We start from the raw sequence: 27,298 nt of genomic DNA on the forward strand, positions 1-27,298 counted from the left end.
GATTCCACACGGCCCAGATGTGGGCCGACACTACGTTGCTTCTGGGATGGATGGATGAGTGGATGGACAATCGTCTGGAGGTCTATAGGTTACTGAAGAGTTCGTTTTTCTTGCTCCAGTCCATGGGCGGAGCTCTCTTATTGGAGCGTTTCTGGTGTGCGCGCTCTTTCACCTGCTGTAAGGACAGACTGAGCTCTGGGATAGCATCTCTGATGGACGGCTCCACGGTCTGCAGGGAGGAAGACAAACAAACAAAAAGTTATGAAATACCCTGAAACAGTCACCCCTCAGGATCTGCTACAAGCGTGTGGAACAGCGTTCTGATGGAAAATATTTTCCCAATATTTCATTTAGGGGTTGTTTCAGAAAGTTTTTACTGTATACTACTGACTTTTTTTTTTTTAAATAGCATGTGAAACATTATGCATAAATGTCAAAGAGTGAAAAAAAAATGATTAATTGTATTGAATGTGCACTTCAAAAAGTATAATTTTTAAACAAAACTGTATGTGCAGATAATATAATATTACTGAAATGAAAGAATACTTAAATACACTTAAAGTGAGACACTTTCATGACTTTTTTTATCACACTTAAGTAGACTTTTAAAACTGCACTTTGTAATAAGTTTTACTTTCATGTTTTGATCTTTTGTCATGTTTTAAAGAAGCACTCATATAAGCACATGTGAAGTAACTGATTATAATTTTAACTGTATTGTGTTAATATTACATTTAAAGTTAAAATATATTAAATGTACTAAATTGCAACGTCTTCATAACAAATATGTTATTACAAATATATTCAAATAGATAACATTCAAGGTGCAATAGAAAAGACATTAAAGTATATTTTAGTTGATCATAAATGTTTATCAGCACATTCAGCAGTAACTTTAACCATAATTCAAGAACAATAGAAGTAATTATGAAATCACATATGATGAGTGGTTGAAAAAAAACAATCAAGTTCGACTAATAGATTTTAAGAATTTTTTTTAATATTAGACATTTTTTTCATAATTATAACTATCATGTTATTATCAAGTTTCCAAAACATTACATTCAATTATCACTTAAGTATATTCTTTTAAAAGTATATTATTTTCTTATTAAAGTATTCTTTTTTTTAAAAATAAAGAGCATTTTTATCTCATAATGTCTATTGCATTGTGCATGTTTAATTCTGCAAGTGCAAGCTATTAATAACATTATTTTGCATTTTTCATAAATTTTTCATAAATTGTGTAAACATATCTTAACCCCCGAGTCAAAAACATGAGAACAAAAATCTAAGTTTATATTACTTCCACTTTATTTGTTACACTGGAAATGCAACGCTTTGTATTGTAGGATACAGTCTGTTTACTGCAAATTTTGGCAAAGTAAGAATCTGCATGGTGCAAACAGCATATAGTCGTGCTGAATTCAGAACCGCATACTACTCTTATGATTTCCCCGTGTCTTTCTATGGCAGAAACAGCGAGAGTAGTATGTTAGTCTGCGGTCCTCAGTCTCACCTCAGGCGGCGGAGTCACGAGGGAGGCGTTGGAGGAGGCGTTGGAAGGGGACGGACTGACTGATAACTTTGAGTCCTTCAGTTCCACCTCTTTGGCCACATTCCCATTTACCTAAACAGAAGGCAGATTTCAGTCAGATGTCATGTGAGAGAAATTAGGCCCTATTTAAAGCAGCACTAAGTAGGAATTCCGTTTTTGTCAAACAGCGACCCCTAGAGTCGCTGTGGAGTACTTGTACTGTCGTGAATAGCACTCACGCAGAGATGGCTCGCACTCACGGCCTGATCCCCTCCCCCTGTACACCGGTACCTGTTCAGTAGGATGGACGCTGTAACGAGTGGAAATAAGGTATGGCCCCTTTAAGAGCTGCGCGCGCCGTGTTTAACTGTCGGCAGTCTGTATTGTATGTGCGCCTCGAACACCACATGTATACGGCGCCGGGTTATTTCTGTTTGATGCTCATTTTGTCAGAATTTTATCAGATCTGTTTTTTGCCGTAAAGCAATTCGTTACCTCGCGAGACCTGATATCACCGCCGGCCCAAAGTTGCAAGGGTGGTTTTGCGGCTCACAGGCACCAGGGGGGTGCGAGACGACCACCATTCAACACGAAATCAGTAATCTAAACATTACAATGACTCCAAAGCTGTTTGGTTAAGGTAAAAAAGTTACTTAGTTCACCTTTAAACAACGTGGCGCAGGACGTGAAAATGATAACTGCGTCGGGCTGAAACTAGCAAAACACACTTGCCTGGCGCTGCATTGCACCGGGTGTATGAGAGGGCCCATCCTGCGGTTTGTGCAGTAGGGGTCAGACTTGAGCCTGTGTTGAACCGTGTGACAGCCGCAGTGTGTGTGTGTGTGCCTCTGAGACTGAGCTTTATTAACTCTATGAGTGGGCAGCATTAGCCAGGCATCAATACTCCTCCTCTGACAGCTGACAGCGCCCCCTTATTCCCTCCAGCCAGATACATCTAACACGTCAGCCATTAGCCAGAACCTGAAGGATCCCTGCATCCCGCATCCTTTCCCTCTTTAGAGAAACCGTCCCCAGCGTGTCTCTATCTCTCTCTCTCTCTCTCTCTTTTCTGGGGACACGGTCTCAAAACGTACTAACTCCAGCAATGAGTGGCTGATCCATCCATGTCAACTCCAGCGGGATGAACGCAAAAATGGAAGGTGTATTCAAAAAAGTAAATATCACCGGCCACACTGGAAATTTTATTTTTGCCTCATAATCTCGTCTTATTTTTATTGAAAATATATTTTTTAGCCTGTATGACAGTGTGTCTTGCATATTAGTGTCGAACAGCGCGCGTCATCGTGTCACTAGCGGCGACATATTCAAGGCAGTCTCTGTCTCGCAGTCGAACTGCTCCTGTCACAAAAAAACTACAGATATATCATCATTGGGGTGGCATAATGTGAGAAATATTACACGTGTGTGTCACCACATGGAGTCCTTTTACTGTGCATCAGCTCTGAGCACTATAGTTACATTAAATCCCTCCAGAATAGCGATTAATCATGTCAATTTCTGAATAAAGGATTAATCTTCAACCTTTAATGGTCTTCTGTCATGCCTTTTGTAACTTTCGTCATTGGCATAATCACAATAATTGTGTATGATACACAGTTTTAACCGCAGGCATTCCCTTCATATTTGGGATGACTTTACTAAACCTAATTATAGGCTAATACTGTATTTCAATAATAGGCTAATATCAAAACATGTAAAGGTTTCCAATAACCTCTGAGAAACCTCTTGTTTTCCTGCTATGAGAACTAGGTTCAGGCATAGGCTAATACAAACTATTCAACTTGCTGAGTTTATTTATTAAAGAGCACACAGAATAACAAATAAAACCCCAACAGGAAAGTGTACATGGCTAAGAACTGAGAAAAAATGTACAGTATTTGCTCATTTCATTTCTCGCTGGTTAGATTCAAAACATCTAAAACCAGAACTTTTTACTAAATAAAACATTTGGAGGCATGATATTTAATCACAAACGAACCAGATTTTGTCCATGATGCTCAATTTTATTAAAGCAACACATTTTGTAATGACACATTTGAGCTTGATTTTCTCTATATTTCAAATGTGTTACAGGGATAGTTCACCCAAAATTTTTCATTTTGTCATCATTTACTCATCCTTAAGTCATTCCAAACCTGTATGACTTTTTTTCTTCAATGAAACACATAATGGCTTTTCACACTTGAACTAGTTAACCCTGGGTCATTAATAAACCCAGAGTAAACTGAATCCTGGGTTATCTTGATTCACGTTTCACATTGCTCATGATTTACCCAAGGTTAACATTTAATCCTGGGTATTCATAAGCTGACGTTTCACACGGTACATTCCTAAACCCTGGGTTAATGTCCTTATTTGCATATTTGTAGTGTCAGTGTCACTGATTGGATGAATTGGATTGCGCATCCTCATACTATATAATGCGTTTACATGCACGTTCTTAACCCAATTGCTTAATAAGCCGACAATGCACATGTCTGAATATTGGTTTGCATGTAAACCCGGACATTTCAATAAGCTGATTTTTGTGAGTTATCAGCAGTTAGTTATTTTACTTATCAGATTTGTGAGTTATCAGATTTGTGAGTTATCAGTTATTTTAGTTATCAGATTTGTGAGTTATCAGCACACTGGGGTGCATGTAAATGTGCTCACTGTCACGTTTTCTGTCGCCGTTTGACATTTTTCCTCTCAAGCGTTGAAGCTGCTGTTTTCATGACTGACCAAAGCCAGTTGTTGGTTCCTAAGCATCTAGTCATGTCATTCTAACACCGCTTTGTTTCACACTGTACAAGTTTGGGGTTAACACCACAAAACCAGTGCTAGCCCTGCTCCGGAGAAGGGATTCCAAACCCCGGGTAAAAAGCGGTGCTAATCCTGCATCACAAGTGTGAAACGTTCCTTTACCCGAGTTTAAAAGCGGGGTTTAGAACGATGATAACCCGGGGTTAAAAGCGGGGTTTAGAATGATGATAACACAGGTTTAAAAGCGGGGATTAGAATGATGATAACCCGGGTTTAAAAGCGGGGTTTAGAACGATGATAACACAGGTTTAAAAGCGGGGTTTAGAATGATGATAACCCGGGGTTAAAAGCAGGGTTTAGAACGATGATAACACAGGTTTAAAAGCGGGGTTTAGAATGATGATAACCCGGGGTTAAAAGCGGGGTTTAGAACGATGATAACAGGTTTAAAAGCGGGGATTAGAATGATGATAACAGGTTTAAAAGCGGGGTTTAGAATGATGATGACCCGGGGTTAAAAGTGGGGTTTAGAATGATGATAACACAGGTTTAAAAGCGGGGATTAGAATGATGATAACACAGGTTTAAAAGCGGGGTTTAGAATGATGATAACACAGGTTTAAAAGCGGGGATTAGAATGATGATAACACAGGTTTAAAAGCGGGGATTAGAATGATGATAACACAGGTTTAAAAGCGGGGTTTAGAATGATGATGACCTGGGGTTAAAAGTGGGGTTTAGAATGATGATAACACAGGTTTAAAAGCGGGGTTTAGAACGATGATAACACAGGTTTAAAAGCGGGGTTTAGAATGATGATAACCCGGGGTTAAAAGCGGGGTTTAGAACGATGATAACAGGTTTAAAAGCGGGGATTAGAATGATGATAACAGGTTTAAAAGCGGGGTTTAGAATGATGATGACCCGGGGTTAAAAGCGGGGTTTAGAACGATGATAACAGGTTTAAAAGCGGGGATTAGAATGATGATAACAGGTTTAAAAGCGGGGTTTAGAATGATGATGACCCGGGGTTAAAAGTGGGGTTTAGAATGATGATAACACAGGTTTAAAAGCGGGGTTTAGAATGATGATAACACAGGTTTAAAAGCGGGGTTTAGAATGATGATAACACAGGTTTAAAAGCGGGGATTAGAATGATGATAACACAGGTTTAAAAGCGGGGATTAGAATGATGATAACACAGGTTTAAAAGCGGGGTTTAGAATGATGATGACCTGGGGTTAAAAGTGGGGTTTAGAATGATGATAACACAGGTTTAAAAGCGGGGTTTAGAAAGATGATAACACAGGTTTAAAAGCGGGGTTTAGAATGATGATAACACATGTTTAAAAGCGGGGATTAGAATGATGATAACACAGGTTTAAAAGCGGGGTTTAGAATGATGATAACACAGGTTTAAAAGTGGGGTTTAGAACGATGATAACACAGGTTTAAAAGCGGGGTTTAGAATGATGATAACACAGGTTTAAAAGCGGGGTTTAGAATGATGATAACACAGGTTTAAAAGCGGGGATTAGAAAGATGATAACACAGGTTTAAAAGCGGGGTTTAGAATGATGATAACACAGGTTTAAAAGCGGGGATTAGAATGATGATAACACAGGTTTAAAAGTGGGGTTTAGAATGATGATAACACAGGTTTAAAAGCGGGGTTTAGAATGATGATAACACAGGTTTAAAAGTGGGGTTTAGAACGATGATAACACAGGTTTAAAAGCGGGGTTTAGAATGATGATAACACAGGTTTAAAAGCGGGGATTAGAATGATGATAACACAGGTTTAAAAGCGGGGATTAGAATGATGATAACACAGGTTTAAAAGCGGGGATTAGAATGATGATAACACAGGTTTAAAAGCGGGGATTAGAATGATGATGACCCGGGGTTAAAAGTGGGGTTTAGAATGATGATAACACAGGTTTAAAAGTGGGGTTTAGAACGATGATAACACAGGTTTAAAAGCGGGGTTTAGAATGATGATAACACAGGTTTAAAAGCGGGGATTAGAATGATGATAACACAGGTTTAAAAGCGGGGTTTAGAATGATGATGACCCGGGGTTAAGCGCAGTGTGAAAAGCCCTTTAAAAATATATTTTGAGAATATATGATTTTTTTTTGTCCATACAATGGAAGTCAATGATAACCAAAACTGGTTACAGTACCAACATTTTTCAAAATATATATATTTTTTAGTACACAACTAATTTACAACATTAAAGTCCCCCTGTAGTCAATAAATGTATTCCTTAAAACTCACCAAAATTACATATTTAAGCGTTTTTTCTTAAAATAGCTTGAATGTAACTCTACACCCTTGCCTCATTTAGTATACGCGGTTCTATGGATCAAATGAGCCCCGCCTCCACTCACTCACTCAGCTCAGAGATCCACTCGCTGACGATCACACGTTGATCTGATTGGTTAAACAGTAGTGTGTGACGTCAGAAACACCAGCGATTTCAAACCGTGTTTTTGAGACTGTCTTTGGTTCACTGCAGTTTTAAGGAGAAAATAATCAGCAATGCTGTCGACTTATGAATTTACACATGGTTTGTCTTAAAGCATATCAAAAACACCACATAGACATATAAACAACATTAAAAACTTGATTTTCACCACAGGGGGACTTTAAGATTTTCTTCTTTATTGCAACTATACGGTGAACTGTTAGTTTAATAGCTACATAAAGCTCACTTTTTAGTTTCTGTAAGTACACTTTGAAGAATACTTTCTTTAAGTGAACTTAAAAGCATACTTATAGTTTATGCATTTTAAGTATGCTTATACTATAAGTAGACTTATATTAAAGTAGACTTGAAATTAACTACAATATATGCCACATATACTGTATTTATAAACCAAGTACTGTATACTACACAAGGATAATTTTGTATATCTCTGATAAGTACATAAAAGTAGACTGAAAGTGAGAAAATGATGACAGAACTTAATGTTGTTGAATTATGCCCTTAATATGGCCTGCTAGTATTCTGTCATTTGAGCGGTTGTCTTACCTTGTCCTCCATGTCTCCGTTGAGCACAGGTTCAGGCAGCGGTCCTGCGGGGCAGACAGAAGCAGCACGGGTCAGTCACAGATCACACAACTGCCCCTAGTACATCTGCGTCTGTCAGGCGGGACACTTTCTCCAATAATGCTCCTCATCAGAGACAGCCAGGACGCACAGATTAAACAAGACACTTCCAAACACCAAGAGAATAGCTAGTATGACATTCACTCCTCCTCGGGTTGCAGTGAGCAGATGTCGACTCTGTTACATACTCAGCACAGGTATTCGCTTCATTTATTATTCAGATGCCGATAATCACCGTGGTGAGATCCGTGATACCTGGATACCTGTCGACCCCCACAACTCCACAGGGAAATAAATCTAGAGGCCTCCATAGTGGATTACACTTTAACGAATGAACCTGACATGAGAGATAAAGGACTTGTGAAAAAGACGTACACTTTTAGTATACTTCTACTTCTGTTGTCTTTGAAATACGGTTAAAGTTACTGCTCAATATATTTGTAATTACACATTTGTAATGACAAAGTTGCAATTTAGTAGATTTAAAATATATATGAACTTTAAATGTAATATCAAATAACACAGGCCATGGTTGTAGGTAATGACGAGGAAACATTAAAATGTACACTGCAAAAAAAATCTTTTCTAGTAGTTTTGTCTTCTTTCCAGTCCAAATATATATATATATATATATAAACTTAAATCAAGATTAGTTAGAAAATTTGAAATTATGCGTTAGAAACGTTATAAATTATGTCTTGTTTTCTTAAAAAAAATTAAAAAAACAGCTAAAAACAATTATCTGCCAATGGGGTAAGAAAAATAATCTTGTTTTCTGTTCTTGTTGTTCCTTTTTCCTTCTGTGATTCAGTTTGTTATCATCATCAGGTGCCTTTACTAATGCTCAATAATCACTTATGTATAATTATGGAAATCTCATGTTAAACTTCATGACATTTACCTTTATTTAAGAAAGATGGCCTGTTTTTTTTCCAGTGGTCTGAATATCTGTATTTTTAGGGAAAGTTAGCAGTTTAAATATAATTTTTTTTTAAAGTGAAATCGTTTTTAAATTTTACTGCATTTTCTCTGTAAAAATACATTTATTTCCCCAACTCTGAGATAAAAAAAAAATCCAGAATTTTTTTTAATGAACATCTCACGTTAAAATTAGAATTTTGCACATGAAAATCATAATTGCCTTTATTTTTAAGAAAAAATACTTTTTCCCAGTAAAACTATAAAAATATTAACTTGTGAATGTATACATTTTTATGTAAGTTCACACTTCTGATAAATAATGATACCACATCTTCTCTGTAAAAATACTTTGCAAACAGTGTGACAGTTGCGAGTTTAAAACATTTATTTGTGGTGCTGTACACTTGCACTTGCCACAACCGTAAGTCTTTTACTGTAAACAAGTTAGCCGTTTTCTTATACGCTAGAGGACAATTATACTCAGTGATTTGAAGATTTGAAGGGTCACAACACACTACTTGTGACTGGAGGTCACACAGTGTAACTGTAGGCTGTTTGTGGTTACAAAGAAACGTCACAATTTCCTGCATTAACAGGATTTAATTGATGTGCGCTCAAAAAATGTATCATGATCATCAAGAGTACCTTTCATTTGTAAAGTAATTAAGTGACTGGATAATTTAAAACATATTACTTCGTACTTAAGTAACATTAAATATGTTTTGGTTCCAAAAAAAAAGATGTTCCTACCGCCAGCCATACTTTCTAGGAAGAAGAAGAAGAAGAGTAAAGCAGTGAGGCAGATAACAGAATTGGAAAATAATCCCGACCCCCTTACCGCCTTCTTGTCTCTAAATCTTTATCTTTCTACCGCCGTCTGAAGGATATATGAGTGGCAGAAAACTGCAGGGAAGGTATGATAACACAGATCCATCTGGCCCCTGATCGGCACAAAACACACATCACTGGCTGTTTGGACACTTCAAATGCCCTTCAGTCCCAATACGGCAATCTGAGAGCCACTCCAGACCAGCACCTTGGAAACCACACAAGTCCTCCTTCCAAATTTGGCTGACAGGCAGCAGAGAGAGACAGAGTGTGTGTGTGTGTTCAGACAGAGCAGTGCAACTGTGTGCGAAAGAGAATAGAAAACAGCTGAATGTAAGACTCTGTAAAGAATAGAATCCTACAATCTGAAAAACCCAATGCCATAGAAGAACCAGTTTGGGTTCCACAAAGAATCTTTCAGCGAACAGTTCTTAAAAAAAAAAAAACACATAAAATGTAATAATCTGATGAACCTTTTTCAACAATTAAGAATCGTTTGTGTAATAGAAAGATTCCATGGATGTTGAAGGTTCTTAATGGAACTACACAGCTAACACATTTGTGTTCTAAGAACGTTTTCCAAACATTCCGTTTTGGTTATGGACACGTTAAAATGTCCAGTTTTCTTGATGTTAGTGGAACGTTTTTTAAAAGGTTAGTTTGATGTTCCAAAAACATTCTTTCAACTTAATCTTTACTAACGACTCAACATTCTAGAAATGTTGATTTGTAACATTCCAAGAACATAAAAATGTCCAGTTTCCTTAATGTAAATAGAATATCATATAAAGGTTAGTATTATGTTCCTGAAACATTCAAACACCTGCTTTTAACAAGCAGAATCACTGAAGGAAAGCGAAACAACAAGAACAGAAACTACAACTGACTTCCAGACACAGTCTTACTGTAGGTGAAATCTAATCTCTGTTAAAAATTATAAAAACAAATATAAACTGCTTGAAAAATATAAATTGATTATTGAAAGTCAATATGGATTCAGAAACAAAAGATCTACATCTATGGCTTTAATTGATGCAATAGAAAAATTATCAAATGCACTGGACAATAAAAAATTGACCATTGGAATATTTATTGATTTGAAAAAAAGCCTTTGACACTATCAATCACGCAATACTACTCAAGAAACTAAAAAGTTTGGCTGGAAACTAGGTAAAAAACTACTTAAGTGACAGAATAGAATATGTGCAGAAGTCCTCATCTAGCTGTCGTGCCCTTTCTTGCGGTGTCCCCCAGGGGTCAATATTGGGCCCTAAATTATTCAACTTGTACATCAATGATATATTTAATGTTTCAAAATTACTTAAGTGTGTTTTGTTTGCAGATGACACCAACATTTTCTATTGTGATGACAATTATGATAAGGTTATTAATGTTGTAAGAACTAAGGAATATAAAAAAAAAATGGATGGAATAAATTATCTTTAAACTTTAATAAAACTAAAGCCATATTATTTGGTAATTAACTAAAAAATACGGAAAAGATTGAGATAGATGGGATACAAACTGAAAATGTCTCTGAAATAAAAAATTTAGGAGTTACAATAGATAATAAACTAACTTGGATAACTCAGATCAGACACATAAAAACCAAAATCTCCAAAAGCCTTGCAATAATAAATAAAGCTAAACATGTCTTTGATTACAATACACGCCGTACCCTGTATTGGTCCCTGATTCTACAGTACTTAGCTTACTGTGTTGAAGTATGGGGAAATAATTATAATAACTCCTTACAGTCATTACTTCTCTAACAAAAAAGGGCAATACACTCTTGAACAAAATCTTAAGACCGGGGGAAACATTGCAAGTATTCGCATTTCGCGCTGGTGGATCATAACCGGGTTGTAAGTACTGCTTCAAAATGCCAAAAGAAGAAACAGGAGCAAGAGACAAAAAATAGAGAGTAGGCAATTTATTGAAAACTGCATTTAAACTTAAACAGGCTGCAGTTGATCAAAAGTTTAAGACCATAGGCATAAAAAGGTAAAATCTGCACAAAAATATGGCTTTCGTGTCATTGATCTTCAGGCAGTCACACTGCTATGATCTCCTGATGGCAAAGGCAAAAAGGCTTTCTCTCTTTGAACGTGGCAGGATTGTTGAGCTGCACAAGCAATGCCTCTCGCAACGCGCCATCGCTGCCAAGGTTGGACAGTCATTTTACATTTCTGAAAAGATCCTAAGAGTTATGGGACAAAAAAGTCAAGTGGTAGACCCCAAAAAATTTCACCTGCACTGAGCCGCAGGATAGGACGGGTTGTCCGTGAAGACAAAGGTCGATCCTCGACCCAAATTAAGGCACTTACAGATGCTGACTGTGGCCCAATAACCATAAGACGTCATCTGCGAGAAAAGGGCTTCAAGAACAAAAAACGTCTTCAAAGGCCACGTCTCCTCCCACGCCACAAACTTGCCCGTTTGGAATTTGCATGGGAGCACCAAACATGGGACATTGAAAGGTGGAAGAAAGTTTTATTCTCTGACGAGAAAAAATTTAACCTGGACGGTCCTGATGGCTTCCAACGTTACTGGCATAACAAGGAGATCCCACCGGAGATGTTTTCTACGCGGCACAGTGGAGGAGGCTCCATGATGATTTGGGGTGCTTTTTCCTTCAATGGGAAAATGGAGCTTCAGGTTGTGCAGGGGCGTCAAACGGCGGCTGGCTATGTGGACATGTTGCAGCGGGCATCCCTCTTGACTGAGGGCCCTCATCTGTGCGGTAATGACTGGGTCTTTCAACAGGACAACGCTGCAATTCACAACGCCCACCTGACGAAGGACTTCTTCTAGGAGAATAACGTTGCTCTTTTGGACCATCCTGTGTGTTCTCCTGATCTAAATCCCATTGAGAACATTTGGGGATGGATGGCAAGGAAAGTTTACAAAAACGGACGTCAGTTCCAGACCGTGGATGCCCTTCGTGAAGCCATCTTCACCACATGGAGCAACGTTCCCACCAAAGAACCTCATGGAAACAGTCCCATCAAGCATGCCGAAACGAGTGTTTGAAGTGATCAACAAGAACGGTGGGGCTACTCACTACTGAGTCCTTTTTTTACACTTTTAGTTCTGTTGTAGGTTTATTTTTGGGCTATGGTCTTAAACTTTTGATCAACTGCAGCCTGTTTAAGTTTAAATGCAGTTTTAAATAAATTGCCTACTCTCTATTTTTTGTCTCTTGCTCCTGTTTCTTCTTTTGGCATTTTGAAGCAGTACTTACAACCCGGTTATGATCCACCAGCGCGAAATGCGAATACTTGCAATGTTTCCCCCGGTCTTAAGATTTTGTTCAAGAGTGTATGTACAATACACAAGGCTGAATATCTTGAACACACAAATCCACTTTTTCTCAAATCAAAGTTATTAAAAATACAGGACCTTGTCAAATTCAACACGGTACAACTCTTATTTAAAGCATTTCACAACCTATTACCTGCTAATATACAAAAGTTATTCACACAGAGAGAGCAGTTGTACAGTTTGAGGAGCTATGGGAACTTTTCTATAACCACCATGGAGGAGTTTCTGTGTGTCTGTATGCGGGGTTAAACTGTGAAATAGTCTGGGGCTCGAACTTAAACAATGTCAAAGTATTCACCAGTTTAAAGCACTCTATAAACAGAAGGTCTTGTCACAGTACAAGGAGTTTAATCGTCTAGGTGTTGTATTTATGTATTCGTAGGCCGTGTTATCTTACCTTCGAGGTATTCTGATTACCATTGCTGGTATCACTATAACTGTATAGATGTATTCATGTTTTCATAGGCTGTGTTCTGATTACCACTGCTGGGATTACTATAATTGTCATACTAAAACATATGGTGTGTATTTAATAAGATATGCTGCGGGGGGGGGGGGGGGGGGGGTTCACATGTGTATAAATAAAATTGTAATTGAGAGTAATGATAATGTCAACAATAAAGGAAGCAGCTACCTTTGTTTTTCTTTCTTGTTTTTCCTTTAACTGTAACAGACCGGGGTGGGTCTAAATAAGTCCGACTTCTTCCCACTCCGTTTCGAGCAATTGGTTGATTTATGTTGTTAAAAATCAAATGCTTCGTATTGCCTTTGTTATATGTCACTATATTGCTCGAAATAAAAATGCAAATAACAAAATAAATGACATTAAATCTTCCAAGATCTCAGCAGAGGAGGATTAAACAACTCCACAAACAGCATTACCAGCTTCACCTTTAAATTTATTACTAATTTTGTTTCTGCCATATATCTACAGAAGTTCTTATTGAGAAATAACAGAGGTTTAGATTTTAGTTGATGTTTGGTTGAACATTTTTGGTTTGAAGTCACCATTATGGTGATTAGTGTGTCCTTTAGTTGGTCTCTTGACCCTTGATTTTTGTTAGTTTATTTCTCTTTCAGTAATTGCAGGTGTTTTCAGAAAATTATAAATTGATTTGATAAAGATTTGATGCATTGATTTGATTTGATGCATTGATAAATAGACTGATGAAAAGGCAGACAAACATGTCTGTTTTATTGACAGTGAAATGACTGCATTAAAGTGGTTTTAACTGCTTTTTCTGTAGTTTCGTGACAGACTTAATTAAGTAAAAAAGTAATAAACAAATTCAACCGTTGACAACCTCTTGTGTAAAAGTTGAGAGACGCTTCAGACATCAACGCTCATCATGCAAACCTCGACAATGGTGACAATCAAAAATATTCAAATATAAATAGTAAAAGAATTCAGCTACATAATTTATTTGTATCGCAATGCATGCTGGGAGCAAGGACTGAGTTTTGTATGCTTGCATGAAACATGTCACAATTGCTGAATTTCATATGCTGATTGATGTGTGTGAGTGTCTACATAACACTGTAGTTTCTAACTTCCTGCTCACTACATGTTTTCATTTTTCGGAAAGTCTGATTTTCAGCAGCACAATATTTAATCGCATGAATAACAAAACACACTTCTGATCTGTGATTAGACTTCAAATGTGATCCTTGAATCAGACCACATCCTGATGATGTCACCATTAATTAACAGCCAACATCATCTGAAATTATTCACTACAATGACATATTTAAACTTTTTTTTCCTGTGAAAAAAAAAACAAAAAATGTGTCATGCATTAAAATAGCTTGAATGTAACTCTACACCCTTGCCTCATTTAGTATACGCGGATCCACGAATATGCAAATGAGCCCTGCATAGACATATAAACAACATGAAAAACTTGATTTTCACCACAAGGGGACTTTAACATTTGAAGAACGTTCAAAGAATGAAGACATTTAAAAAACAATCCATAAATAACGTTTTTGTGCTAACCTTTTGAGAACAACCAGATAATATTGAACAAACACTCTATTAACGTTACTGGAAGAATGTTTGTTCATAACTTTAAGAGAACCTTGCCAGAACCAAAGTTATGAGAACGTTCCCTGTTAGCCGGGTTGCTAGTTGTTAGCTAAGCTAGTGCTCCCAGTCTTCTGTCCCTGTTGACAGCTAATCCCACGGCCTCACTGTGAACAGAAAAGAGCTATTCAAACCGAAACGCAGTGATTCTGGCAGAAAACAGACTGATCATGAGTATTAAACGAGCCTCGCTGAGAACAGCAGCACCTGAGACGTCTAAAAGCCTTCATCTGGTCAATCCTGCCATTTTTACTCAAACAGATGTTTACTCAAACTGATAAAACGCAATAGCAGTGATAACAGCTAAGGAGAGTTTCCACTAGTGCTGACGCCAACAACTTGCTAGGTAAATAAAACGAGTAAACATCGTGTCTCCACTCACTCATGACTAATCTAGTTGTGTCAAACACACACACACACAAACACACAGTTTCCATGGCTGCATTTGGCACTGTTGCAGATTGTTGGCACGGGGTAACAAAACAAGACGGACAAACTAAATTGCTTAATAGGAAACCCAAAACCAGCGCAGCGAGAGAGACACGCTTGCCTGAGTGACCCCTGCTCAGACGCCACCTAGAGAGATGCCATGGGGAGTTACAGCTGCTGGAAACCTGTTGAAGTCTTACTTCATGTTTTGTGTGTGTACCTGTGAGGTGTTCTGCGGTGGGCGTCACTCGACACTTCTTGAAGAAAGCATCTGTTTCTGGATCTACGACCAAGAGTGTGGTGTCTTCACCCCCGGCTTTAATAGCAGCCACCACATCTGCATGCTGCTTCCCATCCACTGAAACCGCGTTCACCTGAGGACAAACAGCACATCAGAGGACATTCACGTGCACCAGTCACTGACTCACACTTAAAGGGACAGTTCACACCCAAAATTGGTGAAATTTCGGTCATTAATTACTCACCCTCATGTCGTTCCAAACCCGTAAGACTTTCGTTCATCTTCAGAACACAAATTAAGATATTTTTTGATGAAATCCGAGAGGCCATAGGCAGCAACGTCATTGCAACTTTCAAGGCCCAGAAAGGTAGTAAAGACATAGTTAAAATAGTCCATGTGACTACAGTGGTTCAACCCTAATGTTATGCAGCGACGAGAATACTTTTTGAAAATAACGACTTTATTCAACAATCTCTTCTCTTCCATGTCATTCTCCTACACTGTTGACGTAGTGTAAAACAGTGCAGCGCTTCCAGGGTCTACGTCAGGACGCCGGCTCATTATTGGCCAGCTCCTGCATCACACGCATGTGTCGTGGTGATCACGTGACCAGCGTCGGCCAATAGTGAGCCGGCGTTCTGATGTAGACCCTGGAAGCGCTGCACTGTTTACACTACGTCAAATGACGTGGAAGAGAAGAGATTGTTGAATAAAGTCGTTATTTTTGTTTGTATTTTGCATAACATTAAAGTTTAACCACTGTAGTCACATGGACTATTTTAACGCTGTCTTTACTATCTTTCTGGGCCTTAAAATGAGCATCGATGTTGCTGCCTATGGCTGGTTTAGAAACCTCTCGGATTTCATCAAAAAAATATCTTAATTTGTGTTCTGAAGATGAACGATGATCTTACGGGTTTGGAACGACATTAAAGCGTGAGTAATTAATGACAGAAATGTCATTTTTGGGTGAACAAACCCTTTGAAGTGTTACCGTAGTTCACCCAATGTCGTTCCAAACCCATAACACCGAGTCCTGACCAAAGGTATCTTTTCCATGTTAATCAGGGTTTTTTGTCCAAACCAGCCGTGACAATGAGATGCAACAATTCTATATTAGAAACGTTTCTATTTTTTTTAAACACACAGAGTATGAGAGTGATAATCTGAGATAATGATTATGTGTATTATTTAATGTTAAAAGAACTGAATGTGAGTTTGAATATCATTTTGTGTGAGATTTATAGCCATACTGAAAGCGACAATCGATAATTCGTCTCCGATTTTGAAATAAAAAAATGTTCAAACTGTGAACAAACAAGTGTTTTCTATAACCCGGTTTGTATTTTTAATAATGTTAAAATGGTGTAACATTTATGTATTGTGTCCGCCCATACGCTCTTCTGATTGGCTGTGACTTTTGATTGATTTATTCGCGTCTGGTGTGGACAGATGATGAACTGCCTTCACGTCTGGTTATGACACGGCGTAAGACTTTTAATAACAACTGAGAGATTTCTGTCCCTCCATTGAAAGCCTATTCCACCATAACGTTGACAAAAAAAAAAAATTCATAAAGAGATTGGGAAAGTAATCCAGATGAATTGAGTGTTTTAGTCCAGTGCTATTTTGGCATCATTGAGATAATATAGCCCAATTGTTCTTATTTTTATATTTTTCCTGTTTTTTTTAAAACATGTCTATATAGGTTTTTTTTTTTATTAATTTTTATTTCAGTTATTTTAGTTCAACTAAACTAAATGAGAAATGCCTTGGCAACTTTAGGTTAAAGTTTTTATCAGTTAAAGTTAAATTGTCTGTCCTTGCAAAGGTCCTAGAGCCTTCAGTAAACACCCAACTTAAGGGCTTCTTGCTAAATTATAACATACTTTGTTCGGCACAATCAGGCTTTAGGGCCAAGCATAGCACCATTACTGCATTACTAAGGTGCTTGATGATATCATCCGTGACCTTGACTATAAGATGAGCTGTGCTGCCCTGTTCATCGACATGTCAAAGGCCTTTGACACAGTTGATCACTGTATTCTGCTTAAGAGACTCCGGGACATTGGCTTGGGCACTAAGGCAGTTGATTGGTTCAGAAACTATCTTGCCATCAGAACTCAAACTGTAGTTGTCGATGGGCATAGTTCTGCCCCACTGGGGGTCCGGCGAGGTGTCCCTCAAGGGTCTATCCTTGGTCCGGTCCTATTTACCATTTACATAAACACCATGGCCTCTGTAGCAGATAATGGTAAAATACACCTCTATGCAGACACCACAGTACTATATTGTTCCGCCCCCACCCTAGCTCAAGCTTATCATTCACTGCAGCAATCTTTTAATTTATTACAGGCCGCCTTCATTGATTTTAGACTGGTTTTAAACGCTGGTAAAACTAAGGTGATGCAGTTCACAAAGTCTCGCACAGTACTCGCATCAACCGCCCTAGCCCTTTCCACACTGGATGGGAAGTGTGTTGGAAATGTTTCATCTTATAAATGTCTGTGGATTGATGAAAAGCTAACCTTTAAAGTTCATAGTGATAAATTAGTGAGAAAGCTGAGAGTAAAGCTTGGTTTTTATTTTAGAAATAAATCCTGTTTTACTCTCCAAGCTAGGAGGAAATTGATCAGTGCCACTTTCTTACCAGTCTTGGACTATGGGGATGTTATTTATATGCATGCTGCCTCTACCACGCTGCACACACTTGACACAGTCTACCATGGTGCATTGCGGTTTATTACGAATGCCAAGTCACGCACTCATCACTGTCGTCTTTATGAGGCGACTGGTTTTAGCGTAGATGGTTCCACTAGCACATTTTTATTTATAAAGTCATTAACGGTAATTTACCTGATATCTTACCAGTCTGTTGACCTGGAATCATTCCTTTTACAATCTCCGCTCCGTTAACATTCTGGCTCTAAATATCCCACGCATAACAACTGGATTTGGTAAGTCTGCCTTTAGGTATGCTGCTCCTTGGTGTTGGAAATTTGCTCCAAAAAGTATTGAAGCTTTCTGTTTTTATCTCACTAGAACATTTTAAACAATTACTTAAATGCTCCAAATTTGAACAATCTACATGTTTCAATGACTACTTTAAGTCATTCTTCAGTTGTTTTACATGCACTGTAAATCTGTTGTGTTTGTTTATGTGATTCTGTGTAATTTGTGTAATTGTTGCCCCAGGGCTCCCTTGTAAAAGAGATTTGAATAATCTCAATGGGACATCACCTGGTAAAATAAAGGATAAATAAAAATAAAATAATCATTTTATTTGATTTCAGTTAGCGTTTATTTTTATTTACAAGTAATTTTTTTAATGGTTTTAATATTCGTTTTTAAAACTAATATTTTTAGTTATATAATAGCCGTGGTTTAAACCAAGACACATTCACTTTATATGATGGACAGATTTACTTTAAGCTTTTATTTACATTGATTAGAAACATTGATCAACTCTACTCTAGTTGCTCTACTCAAAATAAGACGACACTTATTGACGTCACCCCGAAATCTATTTTTAGATGCATTATTCACATCTTCATTGTTCCAACAAAGAAAGTGTTTATCAAAGCTGGGATTCATTTTTCAACATTATCGGTCTCCTTTCCTGCTGTCGAAGGGAAGGATATCCTGTGTCTTCGATTCACAAACATTCATGCATTACACGTTTGCCAAAAAACCCACCAGAGGCGTTTGTGTGCACTGATTGGGGAGGAATGTCAAGGACAAATCGGACAGGATCCCACTGAGGCATGAGTTTGGAAGAAAATTGTGATTTGAAATATTTATTATTTGATATTTAACAATATCAAATATTCATAAACACTGATTTATTATTCATAAAATATGAATATGAGTGAGAAATCGACGTATGTTTCATTTCAGTAAAGGAAAAAGTGCACACGGAAATGGAAATGCTGTCATTCTTTTCTCATCGTTTGGTTTTTCTGACCTAATATTTTCTTTCCTCTTTGAAACACAAAGATGATTTATACTGCCAAACTTCGAGAAAGACAAGCCAGAGGTGGAATATACAGGAGCTCACTTTAATAGTACGTATTACACTTTTAAAAAAAGGAGGTTTGATTGGGTTCTTGTTGGAGTCTCTTTTAAAAAAAAACTTTATGCCAAAAAGGTTTGACACTTTTAAAAATAAAGGTTCTTTATTGGCACTGAACAACCTTTCCATTGCAAAAAAGGTTCTATTATGGGAAAAAGTTTATTAAAATGTTGGCATCACTGTCAAAACTCCCTTTTGGAACCTTTTTTTTTTTTTTTCATAAGAAGAAATGTCAGAAATGACTGCATAACACTGACATGTTTATAGAGATATTTAAAGTGTTAAAGTATGTTTATGAGCTGTTACATTCATAAAACAACATTAAAAGGGCTGTAAGTAGTTTTTTTGACTGTACTAAAGCACTAAAATGCCATATTACGTGCAGATATTTAGGAAACATGCTAAGTTCACACTTGTTTCTCTTTCTCTTGATCTGTGCTGCCAGTTCACCCAATAGTATTTCGACACCCCAAAGGTTGCCAGTTGGTGGAAAACACATTGTATCCCAGCAGAGGAAGCAGGGTCAGAGATCGCAGATTCAACCCGACCTAAAAAGCCTCGGCATCCTTCTAGAAATCTCTATGACCAGAGGCATATTAAAATGCGTATATAAAAGGCTTGTCGCCTTCCATTGTCAATTGCATTATTCCCTCAATCTGGCAACCCACACGAGTGTCGAGGAGGTGGAAACAACTCTCCAATGTTTTGAATTCGGACTGCAGTACCCATTTCAACCACTAGCTGTCAATGTTATAATTTACACTAAATCCTAAAAATGATCCTATGATCTCGTCGTATATAGAAAATTTGTTCTATATATGAAATTTGCTCCATATAGACCCTTTTCTTCTAAGAGTGTGGTTTATAGACAGCATCTTTCACTTTGTGTTATAGTGATAAAGGAATGTTGAAATGAGTTTAGGTGTGATGCGAGGCAGTGTGGGAACAGCTCAGCCCGCCTGTGCTTCTATATATGTGGAATGAGGGTGTGTCTGTTAGTGGAGCTCAGTCCCAGAGAGGAAACGGACAATGTGGGCTCAGCAGGAACAATAGCTGCCTGTCCAACACAAAGAGCCCGGCTCGCAGGAGGAGGCCTGGAGGCCCCTCGGGGACAACAAAGACCCCTCCATCCCTCTGCTTCCTTCCCGCCCTTCACTCGTTCACTGGTGGCCTTTCCGTGGCTCTCGCTCCGGATTGAGCGGCCAGACTCAAGAATCACATCTCGCACAAGAACCGGACAGAGAAAAACCTACAGAAACATACACCTACTCTTTCTTTATTTTTAGTATTATATGTACATTGTCTACAGGATTATGAGCATTTGAATGCATTTGGGAAACGAAACACACACTGTGTTGCTCGAAGGCAAACAACAGTTCTGCTGTGGCTTTGTTTGGAACTATTTTCGTTGGCGAAATAGAGCAAAAACAGACAATTTTAACAATACTGTGTTTAAAATATATATATATTTTTTTTTTTTTTTTTTTTACAGTAGTTGTGTTTGCTGGGCTGTTATATAAAATCAATATCACATGTTTTCTTTTTAGCTAAGCCGAAACACAGCACTCTTGTTCATGTGATTCTGCTTAACTGAAAAGAACACATCCAAAATACACATTTAAGAGTTTATATTATTACACGTTGTCTATACGCATCTGTAGGTTTCAATTACAGTACATACAGTATCTTTAAAGGCAGAACTCAAAATAGTTTTAGCATCTTAATGAACATGGCAATTGTTCATGTATTTGGTCTCTGCGGAGTAGATCTGATATCCATGACATCCAAACTTTACAATCTATATTCTGAAGGTTTTTTTTACAGAATGTATATATCATTAACCTAATTTATATAACATTTTATCGATTGTATACCAAAAAACAGTACATTTTTGTTTTCTGGCCGTTGACAGAGTGAAAAAGAGAGAAATAAAAAATTTGTCTGAATTTTAAACCTGGCTTTATCCAATGTTCAGGTTTCTGTTCTGGAAAATTGTGCAATTTGGTGCATATTTACTTAGATAATGCCCAATTTCCATATTTAATCATAACATTTCACAAAACTTGCAATACAAAATAATTGTCTTAATGTACTGTGATTATCGATGGCTATTAGTTAAAACTCTCACTCTATTCACCTGAAGCGTCTTGTCTTAAACCCTTGTTTAATTTGAGGGTCTGATATGGATTTGAAGAGCAGGATTTTATACCAAATTTAAATAGTTTACATCACATCGTGCTTTGAAACTGGTCAGTGCTGCGCTGTTCATTATGCTGTGACATCTTAAGTGTTTTTTATAGCGGTGTTTAATCGAAAAAAGGTGGGCAATCCTCAAGTTTCCTCACATTTTTTGTATTTAGACAGTCTGGAGCCCTGACATAAATTCAGACTGGTATGGTGTATCCTACACAGTACACACAGAATAACACAAGCAGAGTCTCAGATTCCAGTATAGTAGTATGATTATTGAGTATTGCTCATGGCTTCTCGACTCTCTAATGTTCATGAGGGTGATGTGCTCGATTCCAGGGCTCTTGCCCATGTTCCGCTTCCGTCCCATTTGTCTCTGCTTCTCTGTTCTCAAACAGGATACGCTTAAAAAATGTGGCACAATGTACAAATTTCCCTTCCAGGAACAGTGTTGCCAAGTCATAATAACACTATACTTGGAAAATAATAAATCTATCATGTTTTATTCTAACACCAAAGACTTTTCTCACCAAAGTTATTTAGTAAAAAAAACCATGCCATTGTGAAAAAGAAGTGTGCTTAATTGTATCGAATGTGTACTTTTAGTGCACTTTAAATCTTTTTAAAAAGTGTATTTTTAGATAATATAATACTACTAAAAATAAGGCCACTTTAGTGCACTTAAACAGAGCACACATTAATGTTTCTTAACACACTTAAGTGCACTTAAAAAGAGCACACGTTCATGTGCACTTGGTAACACTTTACAATAAGGTTCATTAGTTAACATTAGTCAACTACATTAGTTAACATGAACTAATAATGAACTGCACTTCTACAGCATTAATTCATCTTGGTTAATGTTAATTTCAGCATTTACTAATACATTATTAAAATCAAAAGTTGTATTTGTTAACGTTAGTTAATGCACTGTAAACTAACATGAACAAACAATGAACAATTGTATTTGTATTAACTAACGTTAACAAAGATGAACAAATACATTAACAAATGTGTTGCTCATGGTTAGTTCATGTTAGTAAATACATTAACTAATGTTAACAAATGAAACCTTATTGTAAAGTGTTACCGTGCACTTAAACAGAGCAAACGTTCATGTTTCTTGACACACTTAAGTGCACTTGAACAGAGCACACGTTCATGTTTCTTAACACACTTAAGTGCACTTAAAAAGAGCACACGTTCATGTTTCGTAACACACTTAAGTGCACTCAAACAGAGCACAGGTTCATGTTTCTAAACACACTTAACTGCACTTGAACAGAGCACACGTTCATGTTTCTTAACACACTTAAGTGCACTTGAACAGAGCACACGTTCATGTTTCTTAACACACTTAAGTGCACTTGAACAGAGCACACGTTCATGTTTCTTAACACACTTAAGTGCACTTGAACAGAGCACACGTTCATGTTTCTTAACACACTTAAGTGCACTTAAAAAGCACACATTCATGTTTATTGACACACTTAAGTGCATTAAAAAGAACACAAGTTAATGTTTCTTAACAAACTTAAGTGTAATGTTTTTTTTAAATGCACTTTGTAATAATGTCTAATTAAGTTTTACTTAAACGCACATTTTAAAACACTGCAAATGTTTTTGTAGTGCTTTAAAGAAGTACACATATTTTGATGTACGTACTAATATACTAAAGCACACGTAAAATAATTTATTTTAATTTCACCCGAAGTGTGTTGTCCAAAATTACATTTGTTAATGTCTTTTAAATGTGTTTAGTGTATAATATATACCGTGGTAACCTTTAGTAAAATATGTTTATATTTAAAAAAAGCTGTACTTGTAGATAATATAATATGAATTAAATAAAAGATCAACTAAGTGCACTTAAAGAGAGACTTGAGAAGGTGCTTTCTTGTACCTGTATTATCCGGTCTTTAGGTTTTAGGCCGGACCTCTGTGCCGGCGAGTCCTCATCTACAGCTCTGATGTACTGGCCGGGTCTGGACTTCTCGCTGTGCAGGTTAAAGCCGAAGCCATTGGGGCCTTTCTTGATGGGACAGAGCCGCGGTCTGAGCTTGGGCTTCAAGTCCTGCAGGACAGACACAACACAACAAACACAACATCAGCACAATGAAACACAAGCGAGCGGGTGCCACTGGAATGCAGGAAGTTCGGCGTCAGAATGTCTGTGCCCTTCATCTTATAGAATACAGTCTTATCTTAAAGAGCAAGGTCAAGGTCAAGGTCACTTTTATTTATATAGGACTTTAAAACATTTCTGCTAACCAAGGTGCTTCACAAAAACACGATAAAAATTGCTGAGTATACACAAAAAATACAGAGTATAAAATTGTTTTATTAGCAACTTAAACCATTTTTAAAATCAAGACTAAGAATTTTACTCACTAAGACTAACATATCCAAAACTATGAATATGCCTGAGAAAAAATATACATTTTCAGAGATGACTTAAATACAGATAAAGAAGAAGATAGCAGATAACAGGTAACAGATTGAGGTAGCGAATTCCACAGCTTAGGGGCAAATATGGAGAAGGCTCTGTCACCAGGATGGTTCCCCGAGAACTAATGATTCCCTTAGGAACGTTTTCCTGGTTGCATTCGCACGGCCAGTAGGAACTCCGAAATAACGTAAGCCGCGCTTTGTGGTTGTGACTTTTATTTTGACGGCGCTGAGAACGCCAGAGCCACACAGTGCTCGCATTCTCTGTGTTCATTAGTTTACGATCTGTCTAACAGTCCTGTCTATTACGTTATTAGATAGAACTGTTATACATAGAAAGTAGACACTACAGTAATGAATTATTAGCGTATGCCGTGTGGTTGCCAGTGTCACTATCTGAGCAGAAATACATAATCATGTTTCTCTTGGTCCCCTCAAAGTTGCGTTGGATTTTCTCCTCAGCGTAAAGTTTAAGAGGTCCATCTATCACTGTTTTCCATGTTCGCAGAGTTAGTTTCTGGAGGAAATATATAGGCTATAATTTGTGTGTTTCCACAGCTTTTTTTTAAATGGCGGGTTCTGGTGTTTCGCGTGCGTTCGGCCCAATCAGCGCACACTAACGTCACGGATAGTTCCTATAGTGCTGGTTTAGACTGACTCTGAAGTAGGAGCTAAATTAGTTCCTCCAAAAGGAGTTCCTAGAACTAAAATCGTTCCCAGTTCCCGCGGCGCGAACACGCCAAAACCCGGGTACTTCCGCCAATAGTTCTAGGAACTGTGAAAAGGTTCGTCCGGTGCGAAAGCCCCTATGGATGATTGTCTCTAGGTCACTAAAAGATAGAAAAGATTTCAATTTCCGTAAGCCCCTAAAGCTGGAAAAAAATGCTTACATTTTAACTCTGAAGCAACAACAACAACAACACCCAGGTTCTTTACATGAGTGCGGATATTCGCTTGCAGAGGTCCTAAACTAGAGGTCAGGCCGTCTACCAAACGGGGGAAGCCAAATAAAATGACTTCAGTCTTGTTTTCATTTAACTGAAGAAAACCGACAAACTGAGCCGTTATACTTAACGTCAGAAGCCAAGAAGACCTCATTCAAACCTGTGGCAGGCTGCATAAACTGCTCAGACTAGTCTTACAGTAAAAGTTAAGTGATCTAATTTCTTTCTTGAATCCAAAATTAGACTGACTATCCCTTGACTAACTTCTAGTTGGTCAGACTAGCTCTTAAAGGGATACTCCACTTTTTTTGGAAATAGGCTCATTTTACAACTCCCCCAGAGTTAAACTGTTGAGTTTTACAGTTTTTGAATCCATTCAGCCGATCTCTGGTTCTGGCGGTACCACTTTTAGCATAGCTTAGCATACATCATTGAAGTGGACAAGACCATTAGCATTTCTAAAAAAAAAAAATGACCAAAGAGTTTCAATATTTTTCCAATTTAAAACTTGACTCTTCTGTAGTTACATCGTACACTAAGACCGACGGAAAATGTAAAGTTGGGATTTTCTAGGCTGATATGGCTAGGAACTATACTCTCATTCCTGCATAATAATCAAGAAACTTTACTGCCGTAACATGAGAGTAGCAGGCGTAATGATATGACGCAGCGCCTGAAAATAGTTCCGTTGTGTTAACGGAAGGTGGCCTATTTTCAGGCGCTGCGTCATATCATTAACTCTGGGGGAGTTGTAAAATGAGCCTATTTCCAAAAAAAGTGGAGTATCCCTTTAAGACAGAGTTTTAACATAGAGGCTGTGTTTATGTAACTGCTTTGAACAAATCTAAGATCGCAATTATATTGCATTTAGGCACAAATAAGAACACTTAATACCTAATATTCACGCCTGCCGGTTGAGAACCTTCCCCTTGTGAAACAGAAGTACACTTAAGCATTAAAGTACTGATTACAGACATATATATTTTAGAAAGAATATACTGTACTTAAAGGGTTAGTTCACCCAAAAAAAGAAATGTATCGCATAATTGACCCTCAAGCAATCCTAGGTGTATATGACTTTCTTCTTTCATCCAAACACATTCGGAGTTATAATAAATAATATTCTGGCTCTTCCAAGCTTTATAATGGGAGTGAATAGAGCCTGAGTTTTTGATGCCCAAAAAAGAGCATCCATCCATCATAAAAGTAATCCATACACTCTCCAGGGGGGTTAATAAAGGCCTTCTGAAGCGAAGCCATGCGTTTTTGTAAGAAAAATATCCATATTTATAACTTTATAAACTAGAATCACCGGCTTCCGGTAACGGAGCACACCTAGGATAAGCCATACACACCTAGAATGGCTTGAGAGTGAGTAAATTATGGGATCATTTTCATTTTTGGATGAACTATCCCTTTAAGTACAAACTGAATGTAATGTTTTCGGAGACACATTCATGTTATTTACAATTAAAAAATAAAATGTATTATAGTTTTTAAACAAATTAATATGAAAGGAAATTAGTTGCACTCAAGAGAGCTTTTTTTTTTACTGCAATTACCATAAGTAGGACTGAAGTACATCTTTATATGTAATTTCATAATTACTTCTATTATCTGTGAAATATGGCCAAAGTTACTGTGCTGAATGTACCGACAAGCATTTATGGTACAGTAAAATACAATTTTATTGAAACTTATTGTATTTATACATTAGTGATGAAGTTGCAATTTGATATATTTAATATATATATTAACTTTAAATGTAATATTGAATAACACACTAGTTTTAATTATAATTGAGTGCTTTAGTATGTTAGTCATCATCAAAACAAGTCTTTAAATTAAAGAAAACATGATTTAAAATGTACCTTTAAAATAAAACTTTAATTTGACATTATTGTGGACACTTAAGAAAGTGAACTCTCTTTAAGGTCTTTTATTTCATTGATCAATATTACATGATCTGCAACTACAGATTTTTGTAAATATTATTAAGATTGTAATGACACATTCTAAGCAGACTTGGTTTTCACAAGGGTTGTTGTACTGGACAGAGGAATAGACGACCAGACGGAAGGAGGTTTTCTCTTCGTCCTGAATGCGGTGGAAGTGGACGGCTCACCGGATGACGTCACCTGATCATGAGCCGCCCCTCACTGTTCTCAGACGGCACACGGTTCAGTGCATTGTCATGCAGGAAAATAACACCCTTCCGCTACGTTCAGCTAGTCGGGTCTATTTATAGTTCTGGACAGTGATTCAAACTGCCATTTGATCATTTTAACTGCTAATTTTAACAGCTGTTGATTGTATTTAGCCAAGAGAACTGTACAATGAAAAAACCCCCACAGATTTTAGAATAAGGTTCCTTCGTTAATGAATAACTACACAGGAACA

The 27,298-nt window shown here is 37.4% G+C and overlaps 1 protein-coding gene across 3 annotated transcripts in view; it reads right to left on the bottom strand.

The window, feature by feature from the left end:
* Nucleotides 1-27,298, bottom strand: part of nherf1b (NHERF family PDZ scaffold protein 1b) — a 42,598-nt gene continuing 15,300 nt past the window's right edge. For 2 of the 3 annotated variants that reach the window (XM_056251268.1, XM_056251252.1), the window contains 5 exons: nt 23,410-23,580; nt 15,224-15,377; nt 7,341-7,384; nt 1,520-1,630; nt 1-229 (listed from right to left, as the gene is read on the bottom strand). In XM_056251268.1, coding sequence (XP_056107243.1) covers nt 83-229; nt 1,520-1,630; nt 7,341-7,384; nt 15,224-15,377; nt 23,410-23,580 — 627 coding nt within the window. In that variant the 3' untranslated portion in view covers nt 1-82. The remainder of the gene's footprint in view (nt 230-1,519; nt 1,631-7,340; nt 7,385-15,223; nt 15,378-23,409; nt 23,581-27,298) is intronic. The other variant, XM_056251259.1, reaches the window with a different exon arrangement.

The sequence above is a fragment of the Rhinichthys klamathensis genome, unplaced genomic scaffold, assembly GCF_029890125.1.
Source record: "Rhinichthys klamathensis goyatoka isolate OS25496 unplaced genomic scaffold, OSU_Roscu_1.1 h1tg000004l_1, whole genome shotgun sequence".
Lineage (NCBI taxonomy): Eukaryota > Metazoa > Chordata > Actinopteri > Cypriniformes > Leuciscidae > Rhinichthys > Rhinichthys klamathensis.